The sequence below is a fragment of the Ursus americanus genome, chromosome 7 (assembly GCF_024610735.1).
Source record: "Ursus americanus isolate L20-20 chromosome 7, mUrsAme1.1.p, whole genome shotgun sequence".
NCBI lineage: Eukaryota > Metazoa > Chordata > Mammalia > Carnivora > Ursidae > Ursus > Ursus americanus.
In genome coordinates this window covers 83,815,081-83,831,741 of record NC_142133.1, presented here as the reverse complement: position 1 = coordinate 83,831,741, position 16,661 = coordinate 83,815,081, and the positions used below count along the sequence as shown (strand labels likewise).

The 16,661-nt window shown below is 45.0% G+C and overlaps 1 protein-coding gene and 1 pseudogene across 3 annotated transcripts in view; both read left to right on the top strand.

The window, feature by feature from the left end:
- The window catches only part of TRAPPC12 (trafficking protein particle complex subunit 12), an 88,759-nt gene that overhangs the window by 38,818 nt on the left and 33,280 nt on the right, over nt 1-16,661 (top strand). For 2 of the 3 annotated variants that reach the window (XM_045788894.2, XM_045788895.2), the window contains exon 6: nt 10,912-11,024. The exons of the other annotated variant lie outside the window; for it this stretch is intronic. In XM_045788894.2, the coding sequence (XP_045644850.2) occupies nt 10,912-11,024 (113 nt within the window). The remainder of the gene's footprint in view (nt 1-10,911; nt 11,025-16,661) is intronic. 3 annotated transcript variants of the gene reach the window in all.
- Nucleotides 16,216-16,356, top strand: LOC148109740 (signal recognition particle RNA; annotated as a pseudogene).

The window sequence follows — 16,661 nt, the reverse complement described above, 5'->3', positions numbered from 1 at the left end:
GAGCCGGCCATGCAGAGCTCCCCGGGCTCTGTGTCAGATGCTGTCACAGACCATTCCTCCTGTGTGCCCTGAATGTACCCTGAACCCCTGGCTCCCTGCCACCTTAGCTTTCTGTAATGGGAACAAGACGGGACGCACAGTTGGCTTCGTGAGCGTTCCCCCGCGGGCCCCGGCCACCTGATCTCGGACCCTGTAGACAGACACCCCCTGACCTCCCTGCACACCCCAGGAGCAGTCAGCCCCCTCTGGAAGCCCACTGCCACCCACCTTTTGGGGTGGAGGTAACAAGAAGAAATGGCAAGGGGGTTGCCGGCACCAGCCTTTGGTCAAGATGAAGAATTTTTTTGTTTTTGTTTGTCTTTAGTGTTGACAACTGTACAGTGACTGTCGGCTTTAGCAAGCCGTCCAACACTGCACAGTTTTCCTCTCAAGTCGTTCTTCGTACGCCTGTAATCGCCTCCTCTCTTTAATTTTCTTTTGTTTAAATTATATTTATTTTGTCATTGTTAACTCTAGAACAAATTGCTTTTCTCTCTGAAGGGTTTGTATTCATGAGACTTGTAGACGGGGAGTTGTATCTGCGGATAATATAACTGGGTCGTTCATTGTGTCTTTTCATTAACGTCTTGCTTTAGTGTGGCACGTCTGTTACCATTGATGAATCAGTATAAATACATGATTATCCACAACTGTTGATGGTTTATGTTTGGGCTCATGCTTTGTGTCACACATACTCATTGTGCTTTTATCTTCACGAACAGTGAAATGTGCATTCCTGACATGGGAGGGATAGCCATTCATTCAGACTCGGCCTCTTGTGGGACAGTGAGATTTTCCACAATCCCAGCACCACCTTTTTCATCCGCTGTTTGGAATTCTCTTGTTCGAAAGAAAGAGCCACGATGAAAGTGGGCGGGTAAAACTTACACAGCGGTTTGGGTGTCAAAGTACTTCTCAACATTAAAGAGTTCACTTGAGTTTCTCTGCGTCTGGAGGAAAACTTTGGAGCCGAAGGTGGGAAATCAAGTCTGTTTGGATGCTCCTCAGCGTGGTGTTTAAGAAATGCCTCCTCTAATGCTGAGTTCAGGTCTGTGTGCTGAGTGGAAGTTCTTAGAGTTCCTGATAATGATACCGCATGAAATCGTATTTCAGGAATAACCCTACGGATCACCAAGTCAAACTGAAACTGATGGGGCACATACTGAGCTGGACGCTAAACCTCTGTCCCCTTCCTTCGTCTGCCCGCTCCTCCCGAAGGAAAGGTGCACGGTCACTGTTCTCTTGTCCTTTTCTGCCCTCCCTCCGGAATCGTGAGATTCACATTTTTGGTTCCCAATCTCAGTTTGGAAACTTTTTTCCAACACATAACCATACACGATAGCTCAGAATTAATTAAGCCCATTTCAAATGCCTTATTATGTTTTCTGTGACAAAATTAATTCACCTCTCAGAGTTCATATCTTCTGCTTAGGTTAAATTTTCAGTTTATGCCAGAGCTCTTGAACATTTATCATTTGAAGCATATTTTCCTCATCCTGAGCAAGCTGGTGGTTAATTTTACTGCTTTTCACTTGCTCACTGTTTTAACGAACTTTGGCATTTCTAGTGTTTCCTAGAAGAAATCCTATAGACATGGAAGTGTACCATTTGGGGTCCCACTGCTGTCGTTAGGACACCCGGTCGGAGGCCTCTCCCGAACCTGTCTTCCACAAGAACGGCTGCAGTCACCGACGTGGAGCACGCGCAGCCCTCCCGAACGGCTGCAGTCACCGACGTGGAGCATGCGCAGCCCTCCCGGACTCCCGTGGAGTCATGTGGTCCATGCCTCTTGCACTAGAACAGCACTGCATTTCCCGTTTAGGTAATAAATCACCTAGGATATTTTAGGATGTGCTCCATATGGTTGTAGGGTTTTTTAATTTAAAATGCAGCATTGGGACACCCAGGTGGCTCAGTTGGTGAAGCGTCTGCCTTCGGCTCAGGTCGTGATCTCAGGGTCCCGGGATCGAGCCCTGCGTCGGGCTCTCTGTTCAGTGGGGAGTCTTCTCGCCCCCCTGCCCCTCCCCCTCCTTGTGTGCTCACGAGCTGGCTCTCTCAAGTAAATAATCTTTTATTAAATGCAGTATTGAAGTTGCAGGCAGTTTTGTTGAGGATTGTTTTTATGGCAAAGGTGAGGAGCATGTGTTCTTCATCAGACATAGCCATCCAGTGACCTGTGTCCCGATAACCGAGCAATGAGAGGAGAGACGCCAGCGAGGCGGCTCCTCCTCAGGCTGCTGGAGAATCAAGAACAACGTGAGACCCGCAGAGCAGAGGGAGATGTCGAGGAAACACGTGCCAAAGCAGTAATCCCCACACGGGGCCCTGCACGACGTGGAAGTGAGACAGAAATGCCGGGCAAAGGTCCTCTGACCTTTGCTGTGAATGCGGGGCAGAGGGCCCGTGCAATCCCGGTAGGCGCTCTCTGCTGGGTGTCCGCAAGCTGGGCCTCACAGCAGGGTGGCCATGTCCCAGGACCCTGCCCTGTCCCGAGAGGGCACCTTCCGCCCAGCACACAGGCAGATGAGCAGTGGGAGGTCCAGACCGTCTGCGCCATGCAGCAGAGTCGTGCTGCTGAAGGAGAGGGCACACTCCTCCACAGAGAAGCTGGAGTTTCTTCGCTCGTCTGTCTCTGTTTTCTCTGCCCAGCACGGAGGCCTGCTTCATTTCTGATTCCTCTCTGCCTCTGTGCTGACAGTGTGGGCTCGCTGCACGGCTGGAGACCGTAGGAAATGAGTTTTGTAGGAGTATTTCCATTTAATGTTTTCTAAATGATTAATGAGAATGGTTATACCAACCTAGAGTTAGGCAGGTTGTGACTAGACGTGGGAATCTTCCAGAAAAACAGATCCACTGGGAATGATTTGTCCTTACAGACTTTGACTAGCCCTGTATTTCAGGCGCGCTCTCCCTATAGGAGAGAGGCCTCAGGCTAGTGTGAAAGCTCGCTCAGCACTGCTCGGCCTTGAGCGTTTCATGGAGTCCCAGCGTCAGACACAGGAGGCTGGTCTGGCCAGACTAAGAGAATCAGGTAAAGTTGCTTTTATCTGCTTTTCCTTAAAACAAACAAAACTAAGTCTGTAGCATTGTTAGAGAAGACCGAGTCCCGTCAAAGCAGTTGTCTGCACTTTGTTGAAGACCGGGAGTGGTTTCCCTGGGGACAGTGGTCGTCCCCCCCCCTCAGCTTGTGTGTCCAGACCTGGCCTTGCACTGGGCCCCTGAACCTGCTAAGTGAACGTTTGTCACCGCAGTGTTTCTCCAGCTGTGGCTTTTTCCGGTTTTGTCTCTATGAACAGTATGTTTTTTTTCTAGAAAGAGGCAATTTTTTTTCTTCTTGAATTGTTCCATTTTTCTCTTTCTCTGGAGGCTGCGAGGTGTGTGCTTTCCTCTTGATTTTTAAAGCTATGCAAGAGCTTTTCAGTGGTATCCAAAGAGACGAGGAAGAAGGCTTTTTCACTTCTCCAGGCCTAGCTTCCAGATCTCTCTAAGAAAGTCCTAGGTAGAGACTGCGTGCCTAGTAAGGAAGCCACACACAGGTCTTCTTCACCCACTCGCTTTCTCTTCTGAGCTGTCGAGTTGAGTCCAAACTCCCAGATTCACATCACAGGGAGCCATGTTGAGTGTCACCTGCGGCCACGCTGCCCAGGGCTCTCTGCTGGCAGTGTGGTGCCACGTGCTGCGAGGGGCTCGGGATTGGCAGGTGCAGACGAGCAGGGACACAGAGGTCCTCGGACTGTGCCCAGAGGGAGGCTGATGCGAGGGAGAGGTACCATCAGCACAAGGGGACGCAGTGTGTTCCCTGCCACAGAAACGCATCCTGTCTGCACGGGAGCAGCAGTGGACAGAGGAGCAGACGGCCTAGTGACAGCAAGGGATCCGGGAGTTCCGTGTCGTTGTTCCCTCTCACTGTCACATCAGGGCGAGGGGGCACCATTAGTAGTTCTAAAATAACATGCTTCGTTTTTTTAACGTAAAAGAACTTTGCTTCACTAGTATTAGTTCTGTGATTTTATCCGTGTCCTCACGTTCAAGGAAGACATGGGTGAATTTTATCTTTTCCCCTCTTGAAAAGCCACTGTAGGAGCTGCTGTACCCACTCAAAACAAGGGCGCCATGAAACCGCACGTGGAGGGCAGGAGGAGTGGGGACCGCGGGTCACCTCTGCTCGGGCCGGGTCACCTGTGTTCGGGCCGGCTCTGCGCGTGGGGCAGATGCCGGGACGTGCCCGGCAGGGCTCACGCGCACTCACGGTTTCTGCAGTCTCCCGTCCCCTCGCCCCGGTTCATCTCTGAACACCTGTATTTGTTCTAGAAAGAGCAGGCGATAGCAAGGGAACAACATGTGACTAAGGAGGGAGGCTTCCGTCGTGCGATGTATGATGGGTATTGTAACACTGACTGCTAGCTCTAATTCGACCCTAACGAACGAGGCTGTGCATGTTGAGGCACGTTTAGACAAATATAAACTGTGGCTTGACAGCCTAGGGGTCAAGTGTAAGCCTACACTTTAAACTCACCTCAGGGAAGTAATGGTTCATATGAGGGCTTTTCCAGCTTTCCTATGCACTCAGGCCCCCTGGGGCCTTGGCAGAGGCGGGTTCTGGCGCAGCAGGTCCCAGTGGGGCCCCAGTCTGCAGCTGGGGGAAGGACCACTCTGAGAACCAGGGTTCTATGTAGTTCCCCATATTCCATAGGGTTCCTGTTAGCTTTGAGCCCACCTTGTGTGTCTGATTGCTTTCCGCAATCTGTTGATATCTTCCTCTACCTGCCTGCGTATCTTTATGCAATTAAAATAATTTTAATTTACTTTCATCTCTTTCAGCTAAAAGTATTTCATTTGAATCTGTGAACTTTGCAGCTACTTACACCATACAGAAAAATTACATTTTTGTAACATTCATCAAACTACAGACTAATTTTCTGTGGTTTAACTATGAACAGACCGCATGTTTTCACCAGTGGCACCCCACAAGTTCATGTGCAAAGTCGTTGGTACTTAGCAGTTTCCATAGAATTCAGTCTGTAACTAGTTAGGCCCTTAGGTCAGCCCACAAAAGCCTATTGAATGTATCTGGAATAGAGTACTAATATTACTGTTTCAACTATAACTGGCTACCATATTTAGTATTTCTAAGAAAAAATATTTTTTTATTCCAATTTGAGATCCCCAAAACACAGTCTGTTTTTTGTTTTTTTTTTTTCCGTAAGGAATGGATCTAGTCTTGTCTTTTTTCATGTGGCCTTCTACATACCCCAACAGTGCTTATTGAAAATTACATTTTCCTTTTCAATAATTCGGGGATACTGTTTTTCTTGTACACTAAATTCTGAGTGCAGTTGAGCTTCTCTTTTTAAATTAATATTTATTGTTAGGATTCTTTCAGGTTTACAGAAAAGTGGAACAGATAGTACAGAGAGTTCCGGATACTCCCTTTTCTACATAGTTTTTATTAATATCTTGTATTGTTAACATCTTGCATTTGTGTGGGACATTTGGTACAATAGGTTGGGACATTGTTATTAAAATCCGTCCTTTGAAAAAATAAAAAAATAAAATAAAATCCGCCCTTTGGAACTCACTCCTGGTGTTGTACATTCTTTGAGTCTGGACAGACAGATAATGGCGTGTATCTACCGCTGTCGTATCCCTCAGAATTCACTGCCTTTAACATCCTCAGTCTTCGGTCTGCTTGTCCTTCCCTCCCCGCCAGCCCCAGGAAACCACCGATCTTTTTACTGGCTTCATAGATTTGCCTCTTGCAGATTGTTTTATTGCCAGAATCACGTAATCTGCAGCGTTTTCAGGCTGCTGCTTCTACGTAGCCATGTGCATTTAGGATTCCTCCAGGTCTTTTCATGGTTTGGTAGCACACTTCTTTTTAGTACTGAAAAATACTCAGTTGTCTGGATGTACCACAATTTATTCATTCACCTATCAAAAGACATCTTGGCTGCTTCTGGTTTTTGGCAATGACGAATAAAGTTGCTGTCAACATTCTTGTGCCGGGTTTTGCGTGGACATAGATTTCGAAGTTACTTGGGTAAATACCTAGGAGCAGTACTGTTGGATTATATGGTATAAGCCTGTATTTAGTTTTGTAAGTAACTGCGAGGCTGTCTTCCAGAACAGTTACACCATTTTGCATTCTCACCAGCGATGAATGGGAGTTCCTGTTGCTCCACATCTTCTCCAGCATTTGGTGCTGTCAACTTTATGGATTTTAACCGTTCTAATGGGTCTCTAGCAGTATTATTGCATTGTTGTTTTAATTTGCAGTTTGCAGCTCCCTGATGACATATGTATGATGGGGAGCATTTTTCATGCTTTTTTATCATCTGGATACCTTTGTCGAGGTACCTGTTCAGATCTCTTGTCCATTTATTGAGTTGTTTTCTTGTTGATTTTTAAGAGTTCTTTGTATGTTTTAGACACAAATCCCTTCTCAGGTGTGTGTTTTGCTGGTATTTCCTCCCAGGCTTTGGCTTGTCTTCTTGTTCTCTTGACATTGTCTTTGACAGGGCAGTTTTTAATTTTAATGAGTCCAGTTTTTTTCTTTTATGGGTCATGTTTTTGGTTTTGTGTCTAAAAAGTTATCACCAAACCCAGTTCACTTAGATTTTCTCTTGTGTTCTGTTCTAGACTTTTCATGGTTTTGTGTTTCATATTTAGGTCTGTTACCTATATTGAGTTAAGGGTCTATGTTGAGATTGATTTCCTTTCCCCCCACATAGCGGTCTAGTAGTCCCAGCATCGTTTGCTGAAGGGACTGCTCTTTCTCCATTGACTTCCCTTTACTTCTCTGTCAAAGATCAGTTGACTGTGTTCATGAGGCCTATTTCTGGGCTTTCTGGTCTGTTCCATGGATGTACTTGTTCTGTTCTTTTGCTAGTGTCAGCCTTTGTTACAACAGCTTTATAGTAAGTCGTAGAGTTGGGTGGTGTCTGTTCTCCCACTTCGCTCATCTCTGCAGTGTTGCGTTAGATATTTGCGATCTTTTGCCGCTCCACAGAAACCTGGGAATCAGTATGTCCGCGTCCACGGAACAGCATGGGGGTTTTGACTGAGATTGCCTTGGATCTGCAGATCAGGTTGTGCGAATGGACACCTTGGCAATGTGGAATCTTCCTGTCTGTTCACATGGAGCATCTTCCCATTTATTCACATCTTTTTTGCTTTCTTTCATCAGAGCCTTACGGTTTTCCTCAAAGATCTTGTACGTATTTTGCCAGATTTATATCTTACTCTTTCATTAATGTTACTGTTAATATAAATGATATTGTGGTTTTTGTGTTTTTATTTTAAGAAGTATTTCTTCACTCTTTTTTTTTTAAAGATTTTATTTATTTGTGAGAGAAAGAGAGAATGCACGAGAAGGGGGGAGGAGCAGAGAGAGAGGGAGAAGCAGGCTTCCCGCCGAGCAGGGAGCCCAGTGTGGGGCTGGATTCCAGGACCCTGAGATCATGACCTGAGCCAAAGGCGGATGCTTAACTGACTGAGCCACCCAGGCGCCCCAAAGGTGTTCTGTTTTTAATTTCAAATTTCAGTTGTTCCTTGCTGGTGTAAGTCAAACCAATTGACTTCCAGATTAACCTCGTCTCCTGTTTCTTTAGTTGCTTATTTCTTGAGGAAGATTTTTTTTGTGTTTTTGTTTTTTGTCAGTTCTTTGGGATTTTCTGCATAGATGATTTTATCATCTGCAAAGACAGTTTTATTTCTTCCTTTCTAATCTAAATACCTTTTTCCTTTTTTTTTTTTTTTTTGGTCTTACTGCACTAATGCGGACTTCTAGTATGATGTGTAGTAGGAGCAGTAAAAAGAGGACATCTTTGCCTTAGTCAAGGTCTTGGGGGAAATCATCTAGTTTCTCATCATTAAGGCTGTTGTCAGCTGTAGGTTTCTGTAGATGTTCCTTATCAAGTGGAGGACGTTCTCTGTTCCTTTGCTGAGAGCTTTTATCATGAGTGGGTGTTATAGTTTGTCAGATGTGTTTTCTGCATCTGTTGGTACACCGTGTGACTCACGTAGCTTCTTTGATGTGATGGGTTATACTACTTTTTGAGTACTGGACCAGCCTTTCATACCTGGACTAAACCCCGCTTGGTCATGGTGTATAATTCTTTTTATATACCTTTGGGTTTGATTTGCTAATTTTTTGTTGGATTTGCTAATTTTTGTTGGATACCTTTGGGTTTGATTTGCTAATTTTTTGTTGGATTCAGTTTAGTTGGATTTGATTTGCTGATTTTGTTGAGGATGTTTGTATCTGCATTCCTGAGCCATACTGGTCTATAGTGTTCTTTTCCTGTAACGTCTTTGTCTGGTTTTGGTTTTAGGGTACTGCTAGCCTCTTAGAATAAAATAGGAAGTATTTGCTCTGCATCTGTTTCCTGGAAGAGAGTGTAGAGAATTGGTATCATTTCTTCCTTAAATGTTTGGTAAAGTTTACCAGTGAAACCATCTGGGCATGGGGCTTTCCATTTTGAAAGGTGATTATTTCTTGATTTAATTTTTAGTATCTTACTGGCCTATTCAGATTCTCTCTTCCTCTTTGTGTGTTTTTTACTAAATTGTGTCTTTCAAGAAATTGGTCCATTTCATCTAGGTTCAAAATTTGTGGACATAGAGTTCTTCATAGTATTCCTTTATTATCCTTTTAATGTCCATGTAATCAGTAGTGATGACCCCTCTTTTATTTCTAATGTTAATAATTCATGTCTTCCCTTTTATTTCTTTGTTAGCCTGGCTAGATGTTTATCAGTTTTACTAATTTTGTCAAAAGACCAACTTTGAGTTTTGTTGGTGTTCTCTGTTGATTTCCTGTTTTCAATGTCATTGATTTCTGCTTTAATTTTTATTTCTTTTCTTTTTCTTCTATATTGTCTTTCTCTAGTATTCTAAGGCGGAAGCTTAGATGATTGATTTTAAGATTTTCTTTCTCTTCAAATATGTTCATATAATGCTGTAAAATTCCCTCTTAGCACTGCTTTTAGAACATCTCACAGGGGCGCCTGAGTGGCACAGCGGTTAAGCGGCTGCCTTCGGCTCAGGGCGTGATCCCGGCGTTCCGGGATCGAGCCCCACGTCAGGCTCCTCCGCTATGAGCCTGCTTCTTCCTCTCCCACTCCCCCTGCTTGTGTTCCCTCTCTCGCTGGCTGTCTCTATATCTGTCAAATAAATAAATAAAATCTTGAAAAAAAAAAAAAAAAAGAACATCGCACAAATTTTGGTAAGTTGTACTTTCATTCTCCTTTAGTCCCAGATGATTTTGCATGTCTTTTTAAATGCAGAAACTCCCTCTGGTACACAGGCATTTGCGAGTGTAAGCAGCAAGTAGCTCCCCACCACCTCGTCACACACTCAGCTCTTTCACAGATCGGGTTTGGGAATGTGAGGTACAAGGTTTGTTTCTGTGCTTATCTTACAGAACTTACGGAGTTCTAGAGACATTCTCTGTCTGCAGGTGAATTCTGACCCACACGGGAATGATTATCGCCTGTTGTTTACTTGATATGAAGGGGTGGAGATGACACAGCTGACACCTGGCCTGCCGAGGCCACGGTCCCATAGCTAGTGATGCTCACGGTCGAGACACCTCTCTCCAGGGAGCAGAAACAACTCCTTTCAGTTCAAACATTTAAAATTCAATAATTGTCACCTTTCTTTTCTCTGGACTTACAGTCACCATAGAACATACTTTTTATGGCGTTCCTTATTTGTGACTTCCCTGTAGAGCTTTCTTCTGTCTTTAATACTGAGCATCCTGCCATTTCAAGGTAAGAAGCAGCTCCGTTGAGAAGCCATCTTGGTGTGGCGCGTGACAACTCTCCCTGATGATTAGTGGTCAGGCGGCAGGCAGACTGAGGCACAGAGAGGCCGAGTCGCGTGCAGGTGTCACATAGCTTTCTAACCATCTTCCAGACTATATTCTGGATCCAGACATTGACGCCTCCAGTCTGTATCGAAGAGCCCTCTTCTGACTTCAGGATCGCCCTGTGTTGTCATGTTCATACCCATTATCTCAGGTGTGACCAGCGCAGGCTGTTTGATAATTTTGATGGTTTTTATGTACTTTGTGTATATGCGATACGTCAAATTCCAAATCCTATGAGAAGAGACATGACGTCAATAAAAACGTTCCCTTATTCTGAGAGACGATGCAGCCACATCCAAACACGGTATATAAGTTCATTTCAGGTGCAGCCCTTCTTCAGAGAGCTGCCCTCATTCCCCTCAGCACACGGATGGAGTGTTCCCTGGGGGGCGGAGTTTTCAAGTCTAGCTCCCTTGCCTCCTGTTAGGGCACCTCTGAGAGAGAGCCTTGGTGCCAGAGCCATGCACACGCATGCACACACACATGTGCACACGCACTTGCACACCACCGAATCAGGCTAAGCTCCAGCCTCAGAACCTGGGCCTGAGACACACCTTCGCTCACTTTCCTTCCCTGGTCCTGCAACCCCGACATCCTTACGTGCTTGCAGAGCCTCCTTTCAGGGTCTCCTTCTAGGGACCCCAACGTAAGCAACCTCCTACTTCCGCTTGTCATACCAAAAAAATATTTCAAACATCCATGAGTGTTTTGTGGTTTCTTTTATTGGAGGAAGAAGCAGTCCCTAGTTAAAGCACAGCTATGGAAACATTAGTGACATCCACCTTTCTCCTTTGATAATTGTCTAGAACATATGTATATACGGCTTTACCGAGAAAACCAACATACATTTTATAATTGACACCATTGCATACTTTACCAAGAAATGAAGGGATTCTGTCATCCTGTCTGCTGGGACGTTGGCGGTTCCCTCTGTCAGGTGTGTGAAGTCGGAAAGCGTGCTGAGTGATAGCACACTAACTCAACTCTGACTTTGGTTCTAGGCTCCATGGTCCCCTTTTCGATGCGGATCTTACACGCGGAGCTTCAGCAATACCTGGGGAATCCTCAGGAGTCCCTGGACAGACTGCACAAGGTGAAGGCCGTCTGCAGCAAGGTAATGACGGCTCCACGGTGACCCGCTCTGCCCGTCTCCCCTCCTGACGGAGAGTCTGCCCTCAGAGGGAGCGCACCACAGTGCTCCCTACCCAACCCACCCCAGCAACCGCCATCACCACTTCCCCCAGAAAGGGTGACCCGGGTCATCATGACCACAGGAGTCTTTGTTCTCACTAAAATGGTTTTGGGGGCAGTGCATATTTTTTGGCAAAACTTGGGGCCTGAAATCCTTCTTCCTTAGTTTTGTTGTTGTTGTGGAGGAATAGTTGGCATACGATACTGTATCTGTTTCAGGAGTACCACAGAGCGATTCAGTATTTATACGTTAGGAAATCGTCACCATAGAAAGCTGTAATAATATTATTGGCTGTATTCCCCATGCTGTCCGTTACGTCCCTGTGTCTTACTGTACATCTGGAAGGTCTGCTTCTCCTAATCCCCTTCCCCTGTCTCATCCATCCCCCTCCCTCTGGCAACCATCAGTTTATTCTCTGTGTCTCTGAGTCTGTTTCTGTTTTGTTCTGTTCATTTTGTTTTTTAGATTTCACATGTAGGGGCGCCTGGGTGGCTCAGTCGTTAAAGCGTCTGCCTTCGGCTCAGGGCGTGATCCCGGCGTACCGGGATCGAGTCCCACATCAGGCTCCTCCGCTGGGAGCCTGCTTCTTCCTCTCCCACTCCCCCTGCTTGTGTTTCCTCTCTCGCTGGCTGTCTCTCTGTCACATAAATAAATAAAATCTTAAAAAAAAAAAAAAAAGATTTCACATGTAGGTGAAGTCATACAGTATTTGTCTTTGACTTAGTTCACTTAGCAGAATAGCCTGTAGAGCCATCCATGTTGTTGTAGATGGCAGATTTCACTTGTTACGGCTGAATGATATTCCATTGTATATATGTACCACACCTTTTTTATCCAGTCGTCCACCGATGGGCAGTGAGGGTGCTTCCATATCTTGACTATTGTAAATAATCCTGTGATGAACATAGAGGTGCATATGTCTTTTAGAATTCGTGTTTTCGTTTTCCTCAGATAAATACCCAGAAGTAAACTTGCTGGATCGTACAGTAATTCTATTTTTAATTTATTGAAGAACCGCCATATTGTTTTCCAGAGTGGCTGCTCCAGCTTACTTTCCCCCAGCAGTACACAGGGTTCCCCTTTCCCCGCATCCTCACCAGCACTTGTTGTTTCTTATCTCTGGTACTAGCCGTTCTGAGGCACGTCACATGATAAGTCCGTGTGGTGTTGATCTGCATTTCCACAGTGGTTAGTCATGTGGAGCACCTGTTCAGGTGCCCGTTGGCCGTCCGTATATCTTCTTTAGAAAACTGGCTGTTCAGGCTCTCTGCCTGGTTGGGTTTTTTTATGTTGAGTTTTCTGAGCTCTTTATATTTTGGATATCAGATATGTCCTTTGCAAATACCTTCCTCGTATTCAGTACGTTGCCTTTTCATTTTGTTGCTGATTTCCTTTGTTGTGCAAAAGCATTTAGTTTGATATAGTCCCGTTTGTTTATTTTTGCTTTTTTGTTGTTCTTGCCTGAGGAGACAGATCCAGAAAAATACCACTAAAACCAGTGTCAGAGAGCTTACTGCCTATGCTTTATTCTAGGAGTGTAATGGTTTCAGGTTTTATATTTAAGTCTTTTCTGTTTTTAATTCATTTCTCCGTCTGGTGTAAGAAAGTGCAGTCTGGTTTCATTCTTTTGCCTGTGGCTGTCCAGTTTTCCTGACGTTTATTGAAGAGACTGTCTTTTCCCCATTGCATATGCTTGTGTCCTTTGTCATAGATAAATGAACCATAAAAGTATGGGCTTATTTCTCAGCTCTCTGTTCTACTCCATTGGGCTATGTGTCTGTTTTTGTGCCAGTACCATACTGTTTTGATTATTATAGCTTCTAGTATAGTTTGAAACCAGGGAGTATGATACCTGCAGCTTTGTTCTTCTTTCTCAGGATTACTTTGGCTATTCAGGGTTTTTTGTGTTTCTATACAAACTGTAGGGTTGTTTGTTCTAGCTCTGTGAGAAATGCCATTGGTGTTTGAACAGGGATCGTGTTGAATCTGTAGACTCCTTTGGGTATTCTGACAACACTCTTCCGGTCCTCAGCACAGAATATCTTTCCATTTATTGGCATCATCTTCAGTTTCTTTCATCACTGTCTTCCCATTTTCTGATTACAGGGCTTTCACCTTCTTGGCTAAATTTACTCCTAGATATTTTATTCTTTTTGATGTGTAGTTGTACATGGCATTATTTTCTTAATTTCTCTTTCTGATAGTTTTTATTGTATACAAATGCAACAGATTTCTGTACATTGATTGCGTGTCCTGCAACTTTAATGAATTCCTGTATTGGGTCTACTGGTTTTTGGGTGATGCTCTAGGGTTTTCTGTATACGGTATCAGGTCATCTGTGAATAGTGACAGTGTTACTTCCTTTCTAATTTGGGATGCCTTTTATTTCTAATCTGATTGCTACACCTGGGACTTCCAATAATAGGTTGAATAAGAGAGTGGGCAGCTTTAACTTGTTCCTGATCTTAGAGGAAATGCTTTCAGTCTTTTACCATTGAGTATGTCCGCTATGGACGTGTCATATATGGCCTTCCTCCTGTTGAGGTACATTCCCTCTGTATCCACTTTGTCGAGAGTTTTTATCATAAACGGACAGTGTCAGATGCTTTTTCTGCATCTGTGGGAATATCATAGGATTTTTATTCCTCATTTTGTTAATGTGGTGTATCACATTGATCGATTTGGGGATATTGAACCAACCTTCCATTCCTGGACTATATCCCACTTGATCTTGGTGTATGATCCTTTTATTATATAGTTGAATTCAGTTCGCTAAGACTTTGTTGAGGATTTTCATCTGTTTTTCATCAGGGATGTTCGCCTGAGATTTTCATTTCTTTTTTTTTTTTTTTTTTTTTTCCCTAGTGTCTTTATCTGATTTTGGTATCAGGGTAATTCTGGCCTCGTAGAATGAACTTGGAAGTGTTTCTTTCTCTTCAATTTTATGGAATAGTTTGAGAAGGATAGGTATTAACTCTTTTTTTTTTCTTTTCTTTTTTTTTTTTTTTTTTAAAGATTTTATTTATTTATGTGACAGAGAGACAGCCAGCGAGAGAAGGAACACAAGCAGGGGAGTGGGAGAGGAAGAAGCAGGCTCATAGTGGAGGAGCCTGATGTGGGACTCGATCCCGGAACACCGGGATCATGCCCTGAGCCGAAGGCAGACGCTTTAACGACTGCGCTACCCAGGCGCCCCAAGGTATTAACTCTTTTTAAAATGTTTGGTAGAAGAGCGCCTGGGTGGCTCAGTCGTTAAGCGTCTGCCTTCGGCTCAGGGCGTGATCCTGGAGTCCTGGGATCCAGCCCCACATCAGGCTCCTTGCTCTGCTGGGAGCCTGCTTCTTCCTCTCCCACTCCCCCTGCTTGTGTTCCCTCTCTCGCTGGCTCTCTCTCTCTGTCAAATAAATAAATGAAATCTTTAAAAAAAAAAATAACATAAAATATTTGGTAGAAAACACCTGTGAAGCCGTCTGATCCTGGACTTTTGTTTGTTAGGAGATTTTTGATGACTGATGCAATTTCATTATTAGTAATTGGTCTGTTCAGATTTGCTATTTCTTCCTTGTTCTGTCTCGGGGGAGTGTATGTTTCTGGGAATTTATCCATCTCACCTAGGTTGTCCAGTTTGCTGGCATGTAATTCTTCTCTAGTATTATTGGTAGATTAAAAGCAGGCAAATACTCTCTTGTGTAAAAATCATATGTCCTTAAATGTTGCAGACCGTTCACACATCCTGCAAATACTGCAGGCACCTGCCTCGTGTCTTACAGAGGCACTGGAGCAATATTTACAGAGATAATGGTTTAAATGTTCCAGAATCAAAGCAAATTATACTGTATGACAACTGTCATTCAAAATACTGACTCCACAGGCAGGCGAGGCTCAGAAGTGCTCTCTGAACTGTTGCTGGGAAGTAGCAGTGATGGGGAAGGCGCGCAGCTGCGTCAACAGAAGACGGGATCCACTTAGTGAGATTGCGAGGAAATAGGGGCTTTAGAGTCTCTCCGCCGCTAGACTGCGGGCAGATGCCCAGATTTCTCGTCCGTAGGATGGAAGTAAAGTGTCTTTCCTGCCTGCCTCGCGGCCCTGCCGTGCGGGCTGAGTGAAGCCGAGTCTCGGAGGGCTTTCCGAACTGTGATGACAAGCAGTTGGGAGTTACTGCTCTCTTTTAAATGAGATTTGATTCGTCCAGGTCCTCCTCTCCGTTTCCGGTTCCTCTTGATGGCAGTTCTGTGGAAGTCTTCCCAGGATGGTGGTGTCCTCGGGACTCGGGGCAGGGAGGTAGGCGGGAGGTAGGCAGGCTCCTCCCTGCACAGAGTGGACCTCACTCAAGCATGAGCAGGCATCCTGGCACCTTACACCCTCGAGCTTGTACCAGCTCCTGGTTTCTAGAACTTCAGAGACAAACGGAAAACCTGTTTTCTTTCTTACTCACTGATCAGTTGACGGGGCATTAACCAACATTTTTTTTAGATTCTAACACTTTTCTCCTTGAACCTTGAAACACAGTTAAGATAGAATTATTCTCAGAGATAAGAAACACATAACCTGTTACTGAGAAATGTGAACTCAGTGATTGTCTACCCTGTACACAGCTGATTTGCCTCCATATGGACTTGAGAGGAAATTCCAAGCGTTACAGGGACTTGAGTGTGGGAGAGAGACAGGAGTTCTGCAGGTCAGTTTTCCGGCTCTGAGGCATCCTGCATTTACAGTGTTGAGCTCCTTGAGGGCAGGATGCAGGGTCCCGGTGGGATGTGGGGGCAGGTCTTCCGCCACCACTGCTCTAGGCTACTCGTACACTTTTTTTGTTTAAGTAATATTTTTTTATTGTATTATGTTAGTCACCATACAGTACCTCCCTAGTTTTTGATGTAAAGTTCCATGATTCATTACTTGCTTATAACACCCAGTGCACCATGCAATACCTGCCCTCCTTACTACCCATCACCAGCCTATCCCATTCCCCCACCCCCGAAGCCCTCAGTTTGCCTCCCAGAGTCCATAGTCTCTCATGGTTCGTTCCCCCCTTCTGTTTACCCCCCCTTTCTTCTTCCCTTTCTTCTCCTACCGATCTTCCTACTTCTTATGTTCCATAAATAAGTGAATGGTTGGGTGTCCGCACTAAGTTCAGCATCAATATGGTGACCTCCCGGGAGCGGAGGACCGCCAGGTTGCCTAAGGAGCGGCGAACTGGCCCAGGTCGGAAACGGAGCAGGTCAAAACTCCCGTGCTGATCAGAACTCGTACACCTTCTACCAAGCACTTCCTGCTCTCTGGGAACCAGCTGCTGGTCCTAAGCATTTTTCATGTATTAGCTCATTTAATCCTTACACAAACCCTATAACTATTACCCCACTTTATGGCTGAGTGAACTGAGGCACAGAGAGGCTGACTAACTTGCCTGTGATCATGTGATCTGACCCAGGTTGTCTGGCTGTGGGGTCCGTGCTCCAAATCACACACCTGCCCTCACTGTGTCATGTCCCAGTTGAAGTGAGAAAGACCCAAGATCTCCCTCCCTGTGCCAGCGTCTCTGCTTCGTCCAGTAGGAACACG